Source organism: Carassius auratus, chromosome 15, assembly GCF_003368295.1.
Source record: "Carassius auratus strain Wakin chromosome 15, ASM336829v1, whole genome shotgun sequence".
Lineage (NCBI taxonomy): Eukaryota > Metazoa > Chordata > Actinopteri > Cypriniformes > Cyprinidae > Carassius > Carassius auratus.
Genome location: NC_039257.1, coordinates 4,561,279 through 4,575,790, shown reverse-complemented (window position 1 = coordinate 4,575,790; position 14,512 = coordinate 4,561,279). Strand labels below are relative to the sequence as shown.

Sequence of the window (14,512 nt, the reverse complement as noted above, 5' to 3'; positions counted from 1 at the left end):
GCTTCTTTTGTAGTAGTTTGCCATGCGGTCACTAGAGGGCGCAGCGGAGACGCGCGTTCAACAGGAAATGTCTTCACAAAACAAAGCTGGGTAATGATCGGCACGCACAGTAGTGACTGTTGGATACAGGATCAGTGCAAACACTCTGCTACAGCACATTTACACCGAGCTGGCAGCCTGCGATACCCGCGCCTCTTCCTACTATGCTTTCCATAAACTCTGAAAACGGATACAGTGTTGCCCGATGTTTCTTGCTTTGCTCGCTTAGTAAGTATTGTTCTACTCATCTAACGTTACCAAAATGAAGTTTTTTAGCTCGAGAGTCTTAGGTTAATTTTACTGTTGCCGTTTGTTTTATTAAGAATGGCAGCAGTCTGAAACGTTTTTGCTTCTTTTAAAGATGGAAAATCATATGATGAAAATAAACTGTTAGTAGTGACTAGGGTAGCCTATTAACCTATTTTAAATAAGCTGCCACAAATGACAATTTCTTGTAACAGCTTTCCATCACTCCTTCAAGTTATCAAGAGTACTTTTAAACTGATGTTTAAGACTTCATTCGACGGTTGTATTAATTAAATATCTAAATATGTGGAACATGCATGCTTTTTTCAAACTTAGTTGCCTAGTATAATGAATGAATGGTTGAGCTGACTACCTAGGTAACATTTTGGGCATTAAAGGTATGATGAGTTAATTCAAAACCTAGTGAGCTGCCTGTCTAGACAGCATTTTGTCCATTGAAGGTTTGATTGATTGTGTCTCGAACCCCACTGAGCTGCCTATCTTAACAACAAATTTTTAGCATCATATGTGATTTACTGTGAATATACTGCCACAGCAAGAGTATCTGGTCCACACTGTAAATAATTAATTGAACAGACTGATGTGCAAGAGTCAGAAGCACAACAGTTTGGAGTAGAAGTGAGGAAATCTGAAGTGTTGTTGGAAGAAAATGTACCTGAAACCTTCCCATTTCTCCACCCTTCCCAGGAAAATGAGTAGCTTAACATTTTATAAAGAGCACCAGTGCAGATTAGAGCCCGACCGATATGGATTTTTGGGGGCCGATGTCGATATTAACTCGAAAAGAGCCGATTTATAAGCCGATATTTTGATTTTGAAAATAAACTGGATATTAGACCCATTTCCTATAAACTGCACTTACACAACATTCAATAGCAAAATATCTGCCTGTTCTATGTATGTGGGCTGTATAAACCATTTTCCAGAAGGGATTATGTTAAAAAAAGCATTAGATTACAGTCTCAATGACTAAACAATTGCACATCAAAAGTATATATTTTTTAATGATCAAAAAACAGTCTGGTTTTAAACATTTAACACTTTTACTTTCTTCCAGTTGAAGCTGGTTTTAACAGTCTGTGTGTGTACTGTAAATAAATTATAATACTAAAGTTAAAGTATTTGCAGAAGTAGTCCCACACTTTGCTGCTACAGCATTCACCATTTTCAGCCATCTGTGGGGCAGAAAGAAAGACAGAGAAAGAATAAGTGAGTGTATTAATAATATCACCATGTATCATTACTCATGTCATCATTAGAATTATAATAATAATAAACAGGGATCTCCTACATAGGCAAAAATGAGAAATATATATATATATATTTTTTTTTTTTTTTTTTTTTTTTTGTCAAGCAATAGGTATTATTACCTACTTATATTTAACAATATTATTACAACATTTTCCTGTTATGTCTGTAAAGCTGCTTTGAAACAATCTGTAAAATATTAAAAAAATAAAAAAGCGCTTGTTCAGCTCACATTTATTTACATGTCCCCTCTGGTTAATCATTTCTGACGCACCTACTCGAAGTTGAATGGTTAACGTTAGTGTCATGAACACACCGCTGTCAATTTTAAGAAGAACCACCTTCAAACAAGTTAATAGCAAGCATTTAAGGGGGCTGCTAAAAAGGAAGCTATATTAGCATTAGAATAACATAGGGCTGTAGCTATCAAATATTTTAGTAATCGTGTATTCTACCAAAACTTCCATCAATTAATCGAGTAATCGGATAAAATGTGTTTTTGCTTAATTAAAGTGCAATATTAATTATGCAAGAGAAAATAAGACTCCTGGGTCTCTTAAAATGAACAACTAAGTTTCCTTTTTTAGAATTTTTATTTTTATTTTTTAAATGCATAGAATGCATTGCATACATGAAAAATAAACATTTGATTATTACCCATTGTTTCTCTGTCTGTACTTGTACTGTGAACAATGACAATAAGGACAATTAAGTGCCATTCAGTTGGGGTTTTAAATGAAACGTTTTCTGAGGTGCACATTAAACACATAAAACATTCATTTAATTTATCTTTTAATTATTGAAAATGTACTTAACTTTTTGGTAAACAAAGGGGATTTACTATAAAAAAAATAATAAAACATGGAAATGTTGTGTGATTAAAACTTAAAAAAAAGTTTTAGTGATAGGCTATGTACATTCTGCTGAACAACAGTCTTTAACTGGACTTTTATTTTGACGGGTTGGCGTACCTTTAGAGTTCTGTGTATGTGATGTGACGCTAGTTTTACTCAAATCAAACGGTCAAATGCTCATGAAGTGACTCAGAGCAGTTCTGGAGATAACCCTCCATCGCAGCGCTTGTGTCTCCTTCCGTTTTGTGGTTGACGTAAATGCGTTGTCACATAAAAAAAAAAAATCATTGCCAAAGAAACTGACGTGAGATTTAAAATAAATTAAAAGAGGCTCATTTTTTGTAATCGAGTTACTCGAGGAATCGTTTCAGCCCTAGAATAACATAACAATTGTTGTTTTTTCGAGGCACGCTGTACATAACTTCTAGTCATTGACTACACGCGCCCCCCTGCCACAGTTACGCGGTCATTATGTGGGAAACACTGCAGATATATTTAGAATAAGTTAAACGTTCAACTTAAAAGTACAATAAGTTTAACGTTCGTGCTCTTCCACTGATAAACATGGTAACGTTATTAGCTTTGTGGCTAATCTAATATAGCAATGCATTAGCGGCTGTAAGTGATGTTACAGAATATTTAGAAGTGATAATGATAGGACCGTTAGCTAGAACTACCACACTGTTTTTATATACAGTGTATTAACTAAATAATTTCACCTGACGAACTACAGACTCAACGTCAAAACTGTACATCTCCGTGGTTTGGCTGATCGCTTTCTCCTGTAGTGGATTTCTGGCGCTGTTGTCAACTGGGGAGTTGCAGACCTCCCTCTGCTGGACAAACTATGCAACACTCATAACATGAGTGAAGCACGTTTCTCATGTTTCATCGGCCGTTATAAACTCCGATGCCAATTTAAATGCAATAAGCTCATATCGGCCGATATATTGGTCGTGCTCTAGTGCAGATATAACTGCTTTAATGCATTGATCAATGCCTATAAAGATAGTTTAATATGGACATTTGTGGATATTAAGTTCATAAATCAAACCTACAACCACCAGATTGCATGCATTGTGTGTTTGCAGTTGATTGTATGTATGCCTTCATGCCAGTCATGTAAATGTAATCCAAGTTGCTGGACTGAGCATCTCCCCGTTTCTACAGTAAAAAGCCTATGGATCCCACTAACTTTATGTGTCTGACTAACACCTGGCCCACAGGCAAATTGTGCTCTGTGTCTGATAAGAAATATTATCAGTGCCCCTTATTTTGTCTCAGTTTCGCCACTTATCAACGTGCCTTGATTTGTTTAGAATTGCAGGGAAAAGAGAGTCTCTTCATTAGTCATAAGGCTATGTATGCCGAAGGATCTTAGACATACCGGTTAATGAAATGTTTTTCATGAAATGCACAGAAGATACACCTTGCTGTTCAAGAAATAGACTTGTGGTTGCTAATATCTTGAGGTACTGACCTAGTTTTAGTAGTACTAGCACCTGCAGAGTTCAACAGTAAGGGCACACTGGTCTGGAGCACATGAGGGAGTTTCAGGTCAAAGCCGTCACCTGCTCTATCGGGCCGTTTTTGCATTATCTTTACATCTTGCATTTGTCAGTCTTGGCTGTGTGTGTGTGTGTGTGATGCATTGCAAATTGTAGTTGTGAATTAGTATAGCAGACTGACATGAAGTTTGGTTAAAGTTGCAAGAATTATGATGTTTTTTTATTATTATTAAGCATCAAGAGTGAGTTGAAAATTACAAACCCTTTTTTTTTTCTTTCCAGCAAGTGTTTTTATGAATATAGTCACAATGACATAGAGCTAATCATAGCTTATTCCCTGTCAGTGTGACCTGCCAACACCGATTTTTGCAGATTCCGATTTTAAATATATACATTTAATTTAATTTACATAGGGGTGCTCCGATCACGATCGGCCGATCGTTATGCGCATCTCGTCAGTAGAGTTGTTCCGATTCCGATACTAGTATCGGAAATATCTCCGATACCACAACAAATTCTGGCATCGGCATCGGCGAGTACATGAACCCATATACCGATCCGATACCATTTTCTTAAAAAAGACCTAGTTATGACCGCAAGCTTTGCCTAACCGCTGCACGGTTCTTCTTCGCTGCTCAAAATGCATTGAAAACACAGGAAGTTGTGCTGTGTTGCCACAAGCAACCCCTGTTTAGAGCAGCGAAGAAGAAATGAAAACGCGTTAGCAGCCCTGATCTATATATGACTGGATCACTCATCACATTCTAAACTGCCAAAAGACAGTGAAGCCGCTTCTATATTATAGATCAGTGGTTAGCAGTATGTCTCTGTAGTACCGGTAGTTACAGACTCTCGAGTATATTCAGTACCGGCAGCTGCGTTCAGTCGCTTCCGTGTAAGTCAAAGGTCAGGGCTCCAGACAGTAGCCGAATATATACTAGTGTCTGTGAATATTAAACTGCAAAATACTATTTAAATATTACTCCGGCAAAATCTACATCTCTGTGGGTGACTGGCACAGATGCGCGAGAGCTCGCTGTTTTGTAGTCTCTGCTGTGTGTCATGAGGACACGAACGCATAAACCGTCACTTCGTGAGAATTTACCGTTTCATTTGAGAATACTGTCATATCATAAACACAGACACTCAAAGATCTTCATGGCAGCCCATTAAAATAAATGTTTGGTTTACATGAGTAAATTGACAATATATAAAGCTACTGTTGTAGCCTACAGTAATAATAATACGTCTCTATAATAATAATAATTATGCCTAGATGGTTGCTTGTTTTTTACTTGTTTTGTTGTAAAGAGATTATCTGATTAATAGATCTTTTTTTATATTCCTAGACTTATTTGTTGCAGTTTTTTTATACAGTTATATTGTAAAACTTAAATACCTTTTTTAGTTTGCGGTGTTAGATTTTTGGCTGGATTTGAAGTTCTTTTTTGCATAAGAAAATAAATAATAGGGCTAGTAGTATATACAGCTGTATATACAGATACACACCCAGGTATCGGATCAGTACTCGGTATCGGCCGATACCCTGAGCCCAGGTATCGGAATCGGTATCGGGAAGAGAAAAAGGGTATCGGAACATCTCTACTCGTCAGTAAAGCCTGTTCTCTAATCAGCGGTTAATTCCATCAGGTGCGTGATTTCACATAGAGCAGCTGTTACTACACAGAGCCGTTGTTAATAGAGAAGATGCGCAAATCCACTTAATTTTCAGCGTTTTTTGGTGCATCTTCTCAGTTAACAATGGCTCTGTGTAGTAACAGCTGCTCTATGTGAAATCACGCACCTGATGGAATTAACTGCTGATTAGAGAACCGGCTTTACTGACGAGATGCGCATTAATGATCGGCCGATCGTGATCGGAGCACCCCTAAATTACCCCCTAATATTTACCTATCATCTAAGAACTATAATTTACAGAATATACAAACAAAAATATTAGATTATTATTATTATTTAACAATTATTTAGATAATACATTTTTAAACATTACAACTCCCCCAACCTGGACTAAGTCACATATGTCCTCTAACTTAAACAACTCTCAAAAAAAGATGTCATTTCCTATTATGTTTATAAATGGTCATTTTTCCCCTAACCTTAATAAATGTGTAATCTTTCACATGTAGTTCTCACTTTGTTTCAAATAATTCAGTTAGAATAATAAGAAACTGTTTCTTATTATAACAGTTGAGTTGTGACCGTTGAAATGAAATCATTATCAACAAACTGCATCTTTCCACAGGAGAGGAAACAGAAGATACATCTTAATGGGCATTAGATGTATTCAGACAGATTGTTTTATGAAGCTGAGGTCAGGTGCCATAAATGCATTTATACCGAAAACTTGTATATATATATATAATATATGTTCACTGGCCACTTTATTAGGTACACCTTGCTAGTACTGGGTTGGGACCCCCTTTTTGCCTTCAGAACTGCCTTAATTCTTTGTGGCACAGATTCAACAAGGTGTTGGAACATTATTCAGAGATTTTGGTCCATATTGACATGATAGTATCACGCAGTTGCTGCAGATTTGTCGGCTGTACATCCATGATGCGAATCTCCCATTCCACCCTATCACTAAAAGGTGCTCTATTAGATTGAGATCTGGTGACTGTGGAGGCCATTTGAGGAAAGTGAACTCATTGTCATGTTCAAGAAACCCGTCTGAGATGATTTGAGCTTTGTGACATGGTGCATTATCGTGCTGGAAGTAGCCATCTAGAAGATGGGTAGACTGTAGTCGTAAAGGGATGGACATGGACAGCAACAATACTCAGGTAGGCCGTGGCATTTAAAAGATGCTCAATTGGTACTAAGGGACCCAAAATGTGCCAAGAAAATATCCCCCATTACACCACCACCAGAAGCCTGAACCCTTGAGACAAGGCAGGATGGATCCATGCTTTCATGTTCTTCAATTTCTGACCCTACCATCTGAATGTCACAGCAGAAACTGAGACTCATCAGACCAAGCAACGTTTTTCCAATCTTCTATTGTCCAATTTTGGTGAGCCTTCATTTCCTGTTCTTAGCTGACAGGAGCGGCACCCGGTGTGTTCTTCTGCTGCTGTAGCACATCTGCTTCAGGGTTCGATGTGTTGTGCGTTCAGAGATGGTATTCTGTATACCTTGGTTGTAATGAGTGGTTATTTGAGTAACTGTTGCCTTTCTATCATCTCTAACCAGTCTGTCAATTCTCCTCTGACCTCTGACATCAACAAGGCGTTTTTGTTTGTTATTGTTTATTAAATATAAATGGTTTAAATATTTTTAAATATACATATAATAATTTTTTTTTTGGGGGGGGGGGGGATTCAATGATTTTTAAATATGAAATCAAACCACCTGTAGGTGTTGGCAAATGATTATTTTAAATGAGTGAGTCATTTATTCAACCAATTAGTTTAAATGGCTGAATAATTCAGAAACAAGGCAAGTTACAGTAACGTGTTATAAAAAATATATATATTTCTATATATAACTTTCTGTGAGATACTTTGTGTGTTCTGTTGCGCTGATTTGTTTTACGAGTCTCTCTCACACACTCACTCAGGATGTGCAAGCCTCATCTGTCATGACATCAATACATTGATGTCATGACAGTAAATCAATAAATCAGTCTCCGTTTACACTGAAAGCAATAAAATCCGAATCATTCTCACGTGAAACGACATGTCTACATGCGGATGTGAGTGTATATATGATGTCAAAACCGGCTGATCATCCGGTCAAATGCTGCATTTTCATTAAAAATAATAAAATTCCAATTTTAAACTATTTCTAATTAGTTATTTTTGTGACACTTTTTTTTTTTACATTTTAAAAATAATCTCCTGAAAATAAAAATACAATAACATTTTAAATATGAAAAAAAAATATATATATATATATATATATATATATAATTTTTTGCAAATTCGAATGGATTTATTGTGATAAAAATATAACATTTAACGAAAATATATCTTGCTAGGATTCCTATGCAAAGAAAAAAATACAAGAAAAAATATTTTATAAATATATATATATATATATATATATATATATATATATATATATATATATATATATATATATATATATATATATATATATATATATATATTGCAAATTAAAATTAATACCTGGTAGTTCTTTGTCTGCATTTTTTTTCTGTAAATGAATGTAGAATAAAAATAGAATAGAGTCGTTTTTGGCAAATATGGCAAGTGCTTATTGCCCAACCAGTCCCAACTGGGAGAGTAGAAAATCTTTTGATCCCTTATCTGACTTAAAATATGCGGTACCTGTACTAGTTTCATGGTTTTTCCCTGTAAGAAATTTCTTGTTAGGTCTTATGAAGATGTATATGTCACTGGTATCAGCGCTGTCCTGTTGTATTATTTATGATGTGCAGAACAAAACTTTAAGAGAGAGATAACCTATCTTTTGTGTGTACCTGCAGGCAGAAGGAATGATCAGTCAAAGGCCACTGCAGTTTTGCTGTGAGGCAGAGCTAAAAACAAAGCCATTTAAAATGTGCATCAAAGATGTTTTGATGAGATATACAGCAAAAAGTAAAATAACCAGCAGCTGTTTTGTTAAGTCTTTCCCCCACAGATGTTGTTCTGTTCCCATAGAAGTCATTCCGTCGCTTGAGTCAGAAGACAGTTTAAGCTAGCAGTTTTAAAAGATAAAAGTGCTGTTTACACCTGACAGTTAAAAAGATAAACACACCAGCACTCACTTTCTGGAAAAGTGACTGTCAAATACATATCTAAAGTTATGCAGGGAGTGCAGGAATCCATGGATGGCATGAAATCACCTTGGCGGTGTGAAATTGGGAATACTTGCGCTCTGTTCTGCTTATCAGTGAGAGGCAGTTTTAGGATTTGGCTTGGGATTGAAAGCCATGGGAGATGGAGACAAACTAGGCATTTATGATGAGCAAAGAAATGCCAATGCATGCTCGTTTTTCTCCCAACTTACTAACCTACTGTAATAGGACAGCATATCTACTTTAATACTTAAGACAGAGTTTTATGATTGGAGAGTATAAAATAATGTGTTTCATAATCCGCACGGAAACCACATTTGAGCAAAATTCTATATTTAGCCCTTGTGTTTTGTTTGGGGTTTAAAAGAGAACCAATGGTCATTTTAATACCTTTTAAGAATATATGTAACAAGTTAATATTTCATGACTTTTCAAAGTCATATGATAACATAATAAGTTATGTCTTTAATTCGGACTACTTATGCAAGATATTATTCCTCCATGGACCATAAAATCTAAGTTAATTTATTAAATATACAATATCATTAATATAAATATATTGTGAAATATATAGATAACAGCATATTTAAACATTGATTATTAATATACTTAAATATAATATACTGTATTATTAAAAATTATAGTTTTTTTTTCATTTGAATTACAATTCTGGATGCTGTCTTCTACTTTTTTGTAACTTTAGGTTAAATTTTAGCCTGGTAATACCAGACTCTGCTACTTCACTTTGCTTCGTAGACAGAGTCTGGAATGGCACAATAGAGAAGTGTTTTCTCTCTCGCTAGGGGGCGCTTGTCTGAAGTTTAAAATCATTGGTTAAGCCAATCAGATACGTTTAGTTATGACGTATGTTATGCGCCTGTACAGCCGCATCGAAGCACAGACATCATGCATCGAACTCAAATCTATGATTGAACTTCCACTGTAAACCTGTTGTAAACACATGATGATGCGAGCGAAATGCCGGAGTGAACATGGCTGTAAACGACTTTTGCAGATTATGCGAAGTTAATCTACGCATCTACGCCACGGCTCTCAGCCGGCCCTCTGTCCGTTGATTGGCCCAGCTGTTTCCAGACCGGTGGCAAACAGAAAGCTCTGACGCTGTATCAGACTGAGTACAGATGCGAAATGAAATTGAGCGGAAGTAGGAAGTCTGACGTAGTCAGGCTAGTTAAATTTAGGAGTTCAGTTGGAATTTAAAGTACATGAAGTTGTGAAATGGTGATCTTTTCTGATGACCTAAAGTAGAGTATTTAGCTCAGTTTTTCCAGTGTGTGCCACACTGTCTGCATTAGTTAGACTTTGTTGGTGGCTTTGGAGCGTGCTGAATAGGCGTCAGACGGTCGATAACAAAGACCACTCTGATTTTGCTATTCATCTTAACAAACCAGAGCACAAGACCAAAACTGATGCTCTACATCAGTTGTTGGTTGGTTGGATAGTGTTGATAAAATGATTACGTCACTATAGAGAAGTCTGCCATTTCATTTTGATTAAAAAGTGAAACGTAGCTGAGACAGTCACAATATAATCCATAATATGCAATTACAAAATTTTGACTTTAAACTGCATTCAGTTCAGTTCAGTTCTGAAGGGAGCACAGTCTAAACAGAGACATTGTCACACTGCGTGATACCGTTTTTAATAATGAAATTCTAGTCGACGCAAAATCGAACTGCGCTTTTATCCTGTTTCGATCTTTTAAGCGATCAATATTTGTCTATTTAGAGCACAGAGTCCCATCATAAACGTTTAATAACTAGCACTTGATGTGATTGCATCAGACCTGTCGATCTCAACGAAGTCCTTCTTGACAGCTACTTCTCTACATTTTCCCTTTTTTTTCTTATACTGACAGCTCATCAGAAAACCCTTTTCTCCGTGTTAGCCGCCCGCTTCCAAAGTGAGATTGTGAAGTGATGTAAAAGATGAGCAGAGGTACTTTTATTCAAGAGATATTTCATGCTCCCTTCAAGTCATATTAGTTTCATAGAGCTATGAAATTTTGTGTGTTTTGAAAGCATCCACTCATCCACTTTGAATGAAATGTCAAGAGAGAAGTTCAGGCTTAATATCAGCCATAATTTAAAAGGGATCTGTGATTGACTTATGTTTTAGATTGGATTTTATGTAGTGCCCCTGCTGTTTGTGGTCCTAATCATCATCACAGCAGGGTCTAGTGCTCAGCAAGAGGGAATTAATACACGCCGACTGAATGCAGAAGCAGCAAACTGTCTATAGCATTCAATGTTATCATTTAATGTCAGGAACACCATTCAAGTGGCAGTGGTTTGCAAGTATCTCCTAACTAATGCATGTCTTTAATATAATTCTCTCAGAACAGCTTTGAGGGCTCCTCTGAGTGCCCATTTGATAAATATCAGTGCACTTTTGTGATTTATGGAAGGAGTAATGACTAATAACTTGCTTTGTTTGCTTTACGCTTGTGCATTGCCGACTCTCTTTATGCATTCCCTCTTTTGATTAACAGTTGTAGGTTCATTATCAAGTTACGGAGTATATGGAGTACAGCAAATTACTTCTTGTACACGCTGAATGTGTAATTAATTTTAAAAATATTATTAATATTATCACGTAATTTGCACAGCATGCTACTTACTGAGGCAACGAGCATGATGTGCAGGAAATGTTGGGAAGACCTGGCAACGAAAAGACCTTCAGGCAGAAAACGGCACGCATGCATGAACAATAAATTTGGCTTCCGGAAGCAAACCACAGTGACTGCTCTCATTGTGGCTCTGAGTCCCATTTCCTCCACAGAGAAAAGCCAATACTGAGGACAATAGTTCAGTTTTAAATAAGTGCCAGTTACAGTTCTGATTTCAGGCAAACTGTGACTGATTGGGAAATTGGAAATGTCTGGAGGTGTGGTTGAGGAAGCGAGACAAATGAATGCATTACTTGACGAAGTTCAAACATCTCCCTGTCTGCCTTCCACAGCGAAGTAATGCAAATGTAAAACTTTCAAAGTACATTTTGAGTTTGAGGATGAACTTTCTTCTTGACCGCGTTATGCAGATGTGTAGTGTGAATACATGCTTGAAAATATTGCGTCTGAAATGTTGGCATTGCCTGTTCTTTGATAAGGTAGCTTACTAGGGATGGATGTTACCATCATTTTCATCTGGTTGTAAAATTTGTTCATTAAAATGCATTCTAACAGTCAGTAATGAATGGTGAATTGTACAGTTGCATTTTATTTTTGCATTTAGATTGCCTCAAAAAAAAAAAAAAAAAACTTAAATGTATTCTTTAGAAACACTTTTATTGAATTTATTAAATTTACATTTATTTTATTTTATTTATTAATACTGTTAAATGTCTTTACCATATCCCAAAATATGAATATCAGTTTTTCATACTGTACATTTATAATTAATCCATAGCATTACATATATAACACTTCTTAATAAATTCTTAATTTAAGTTTAGAATTTTTAAATCTGTCATTTATTGTTAATGATTTTTAATATTATTGTTATTATTTATTGCTGCTGCTATTACTACAACTGTTTATTTATCCATTTATGAATAGATGATAAATAATAAAAAATTCGTAATAAAGATTTTAAAGAAATACAAATAATAAAGAATAAATTAATCATTTTATTTATTATTAATTTATATTTTTTATTAGTATTAAAATTCATGGTATAAAACTGCCAATTTTGCAGTTAAAAAAGAAAAAAAGTTTTTAAAGCATTTTATTGGCGTTTTCATATATTAATTCCGCTTTCAGAATGGTCACATAACAAAAACAAAAAATAATTGTATGCTTTGTAAATAGCCAACCCTTTTCCATTCGGCAGATATTGTTGTTTCTGGTTTGTGCATTGTAAACTGCTGAAAGTCTACAAAATATGTTGTCTCCCAGAAAAGTTTCTTTTTTTTTTTTTTTCTTTTTTTTTTTACTTCCGTAACGCATGTGTTTTCTCCTCATTTAAAATATAACAGGTTTATAGACTGAAACTTTTCTGATGTTTGGACTCTCTTTTAAGGGGGTTTAAAAAAAGAGATGGTTCAGTATATTGATAATAAATCAAATTTATTAGAATTTATATTTCAGGTTTTGACTGAAAATGTCACATCTGTAATGGCGGTATTGCCCAGATGGTGCAAAGTGTCGTTCACACAAATGCTAAACATCATCATGGTAACACACATGAAACTGAAATAATGCAACAAACATTAGATGTAACATATACAACCCTAATCTAAGGTGATAAGAAAACCCAAGAAGAAATCATTATTTCAACTAAAAAAAATAAAATGTCAATCAAATGTGGAATTCTGGGAATGTCAATTTGTGGTTATTCACTTTAAATGATATTTTCTCTTTCACTTTTCAAAAAACTGTAGGTTACTATCATAAAATTAACATGTAATGACCAAATATAGTAGGGGAACTTAACGTTAACCAATTAATAGGTTTTCATGTAGTATTTTTACAGTTTTTTACTGTTAAAATCAGTCATTTTTTACAGTACGTATCAACCTCAATTTAATTTGTTATACTTATCTTGAGAATCTCAACGGATGCAGCAAGTAATTTGATTATTGTTTGCTTTATATGATGAATACTGAGCATTTAGGAATCCTGCTGATTTGACGTGCTACTTTTTACATACTGTGTAGCAGGCAAGTATCAATATCCATATAGCATCCATCCATTCGTCCTTACAAACTTTGAAAACCCTTTGATTACCCAAGTACAGCTTTCATCCAAAGCTTCTAATTTCCCTCATTTCTCTTTGTTGTTCTGCATTATCTGAAAGAGCATCTGTTCTTTGCATTTGTCTGGGAGACATCTGAAAAAATTATGCGCAGATGTCAGTTCAAGCTAATGATTTTCTCACAGTATTTTATCAAGAATATAGCCAGCGGTTGTCAAACGCAAGGAGGGCACTATATAGTGATGCAGTGTCGGCGGCCACGTGTAAGTAGTGCTCGGAGAGCTGCTAAATGGCCCTCGTGTGTGTCTGTCTCGCCCTAACATCCTCAGGGAACCGGCATGAAAAGATTGAAAGTTTGCGACAGATGTCAGAGAACGAGGGGTGAACTTGGATGCATTCCTGAAGGAAGCCGAGGTTTTCAAGCCAAATGTTGCATATTTAATCCACTCTGACAGACTCTTTGAGTCCATGTGAGAATGTAGCCTGTCTTGCTGCTGAAAGAAGCGATTTTTCTTTGTTGAAACCCATTTTCTCACTCTACAGTTTCTCTTATTTATGTGGAATTATTCATTTAGAACTCAAGATGGATCAATGCGTAATGGTTCTTTTTCTCTTTAAGATGTTGGCTGAATGAAACCAAATGCTGGTGAATGCGCTCAACTTTTTATATAAAACGTAATTCTTGCGTTTTACAATGGGTTTTAATGGCACGCTCGGGGAGATTTAGTATTATGAGTCTCCCATATTGCCTTTCTTTCAGCATCCTGTTGGAGCACAATAACATTTGAGGTGAAATTGTGATCCAGATCTTGCCACTGTGAGAGCTGAGCACATTAGAGAAGCTATCCTGATGATAGTCAATAGCGGTGTGCATTCGTCAGCTGTAAACAACCCGATGCTTCGGTAGAACTATGGGGAGAATTATCTGACAGTAACAACAGACCTATATATCTTCTCTGGCCTTGGCTCATCCTGCCCACTGATATTCTGAAAATGCCATGGCCCTTTATGATTCAGCCACAGTGGAAAAAGAGCAGCAATGATGTTCAGGGCAGAGCAAATCAATCCAACTGTGGCTTATCTATTATTAATGGCTTA

The 14,512-nt window shown here is 35.8% G+C and overlaps 1 protein-coding gene across 3 annotated transcripts in view; it reads left to right on the top strand.

The window, feature by feature from the left end:
* Positions 1–14,512, top strand: part of LOC113114800 (beta-1,3-glucosyltransferase-like) — a 70,336-nt gene continuing 55,824 nt past the window's right edge. The window contains exon 1 of one of the 3 annotated variants that reach the window (XM_026281834.1): positions 1–267. In XM_026281834.1, coding sequence (XP_026137619.1) covers positions 204–267 — 64 coding nt within the window. In that variant the 5' untranslated portion in view covers positions 1–203. The remainder of the gene's footprint in view (positions 268–14,512) is intronic. The other 2 variants (XM_026281833.1, XM_026281832.1) reach the window with 2 other exon arrangements.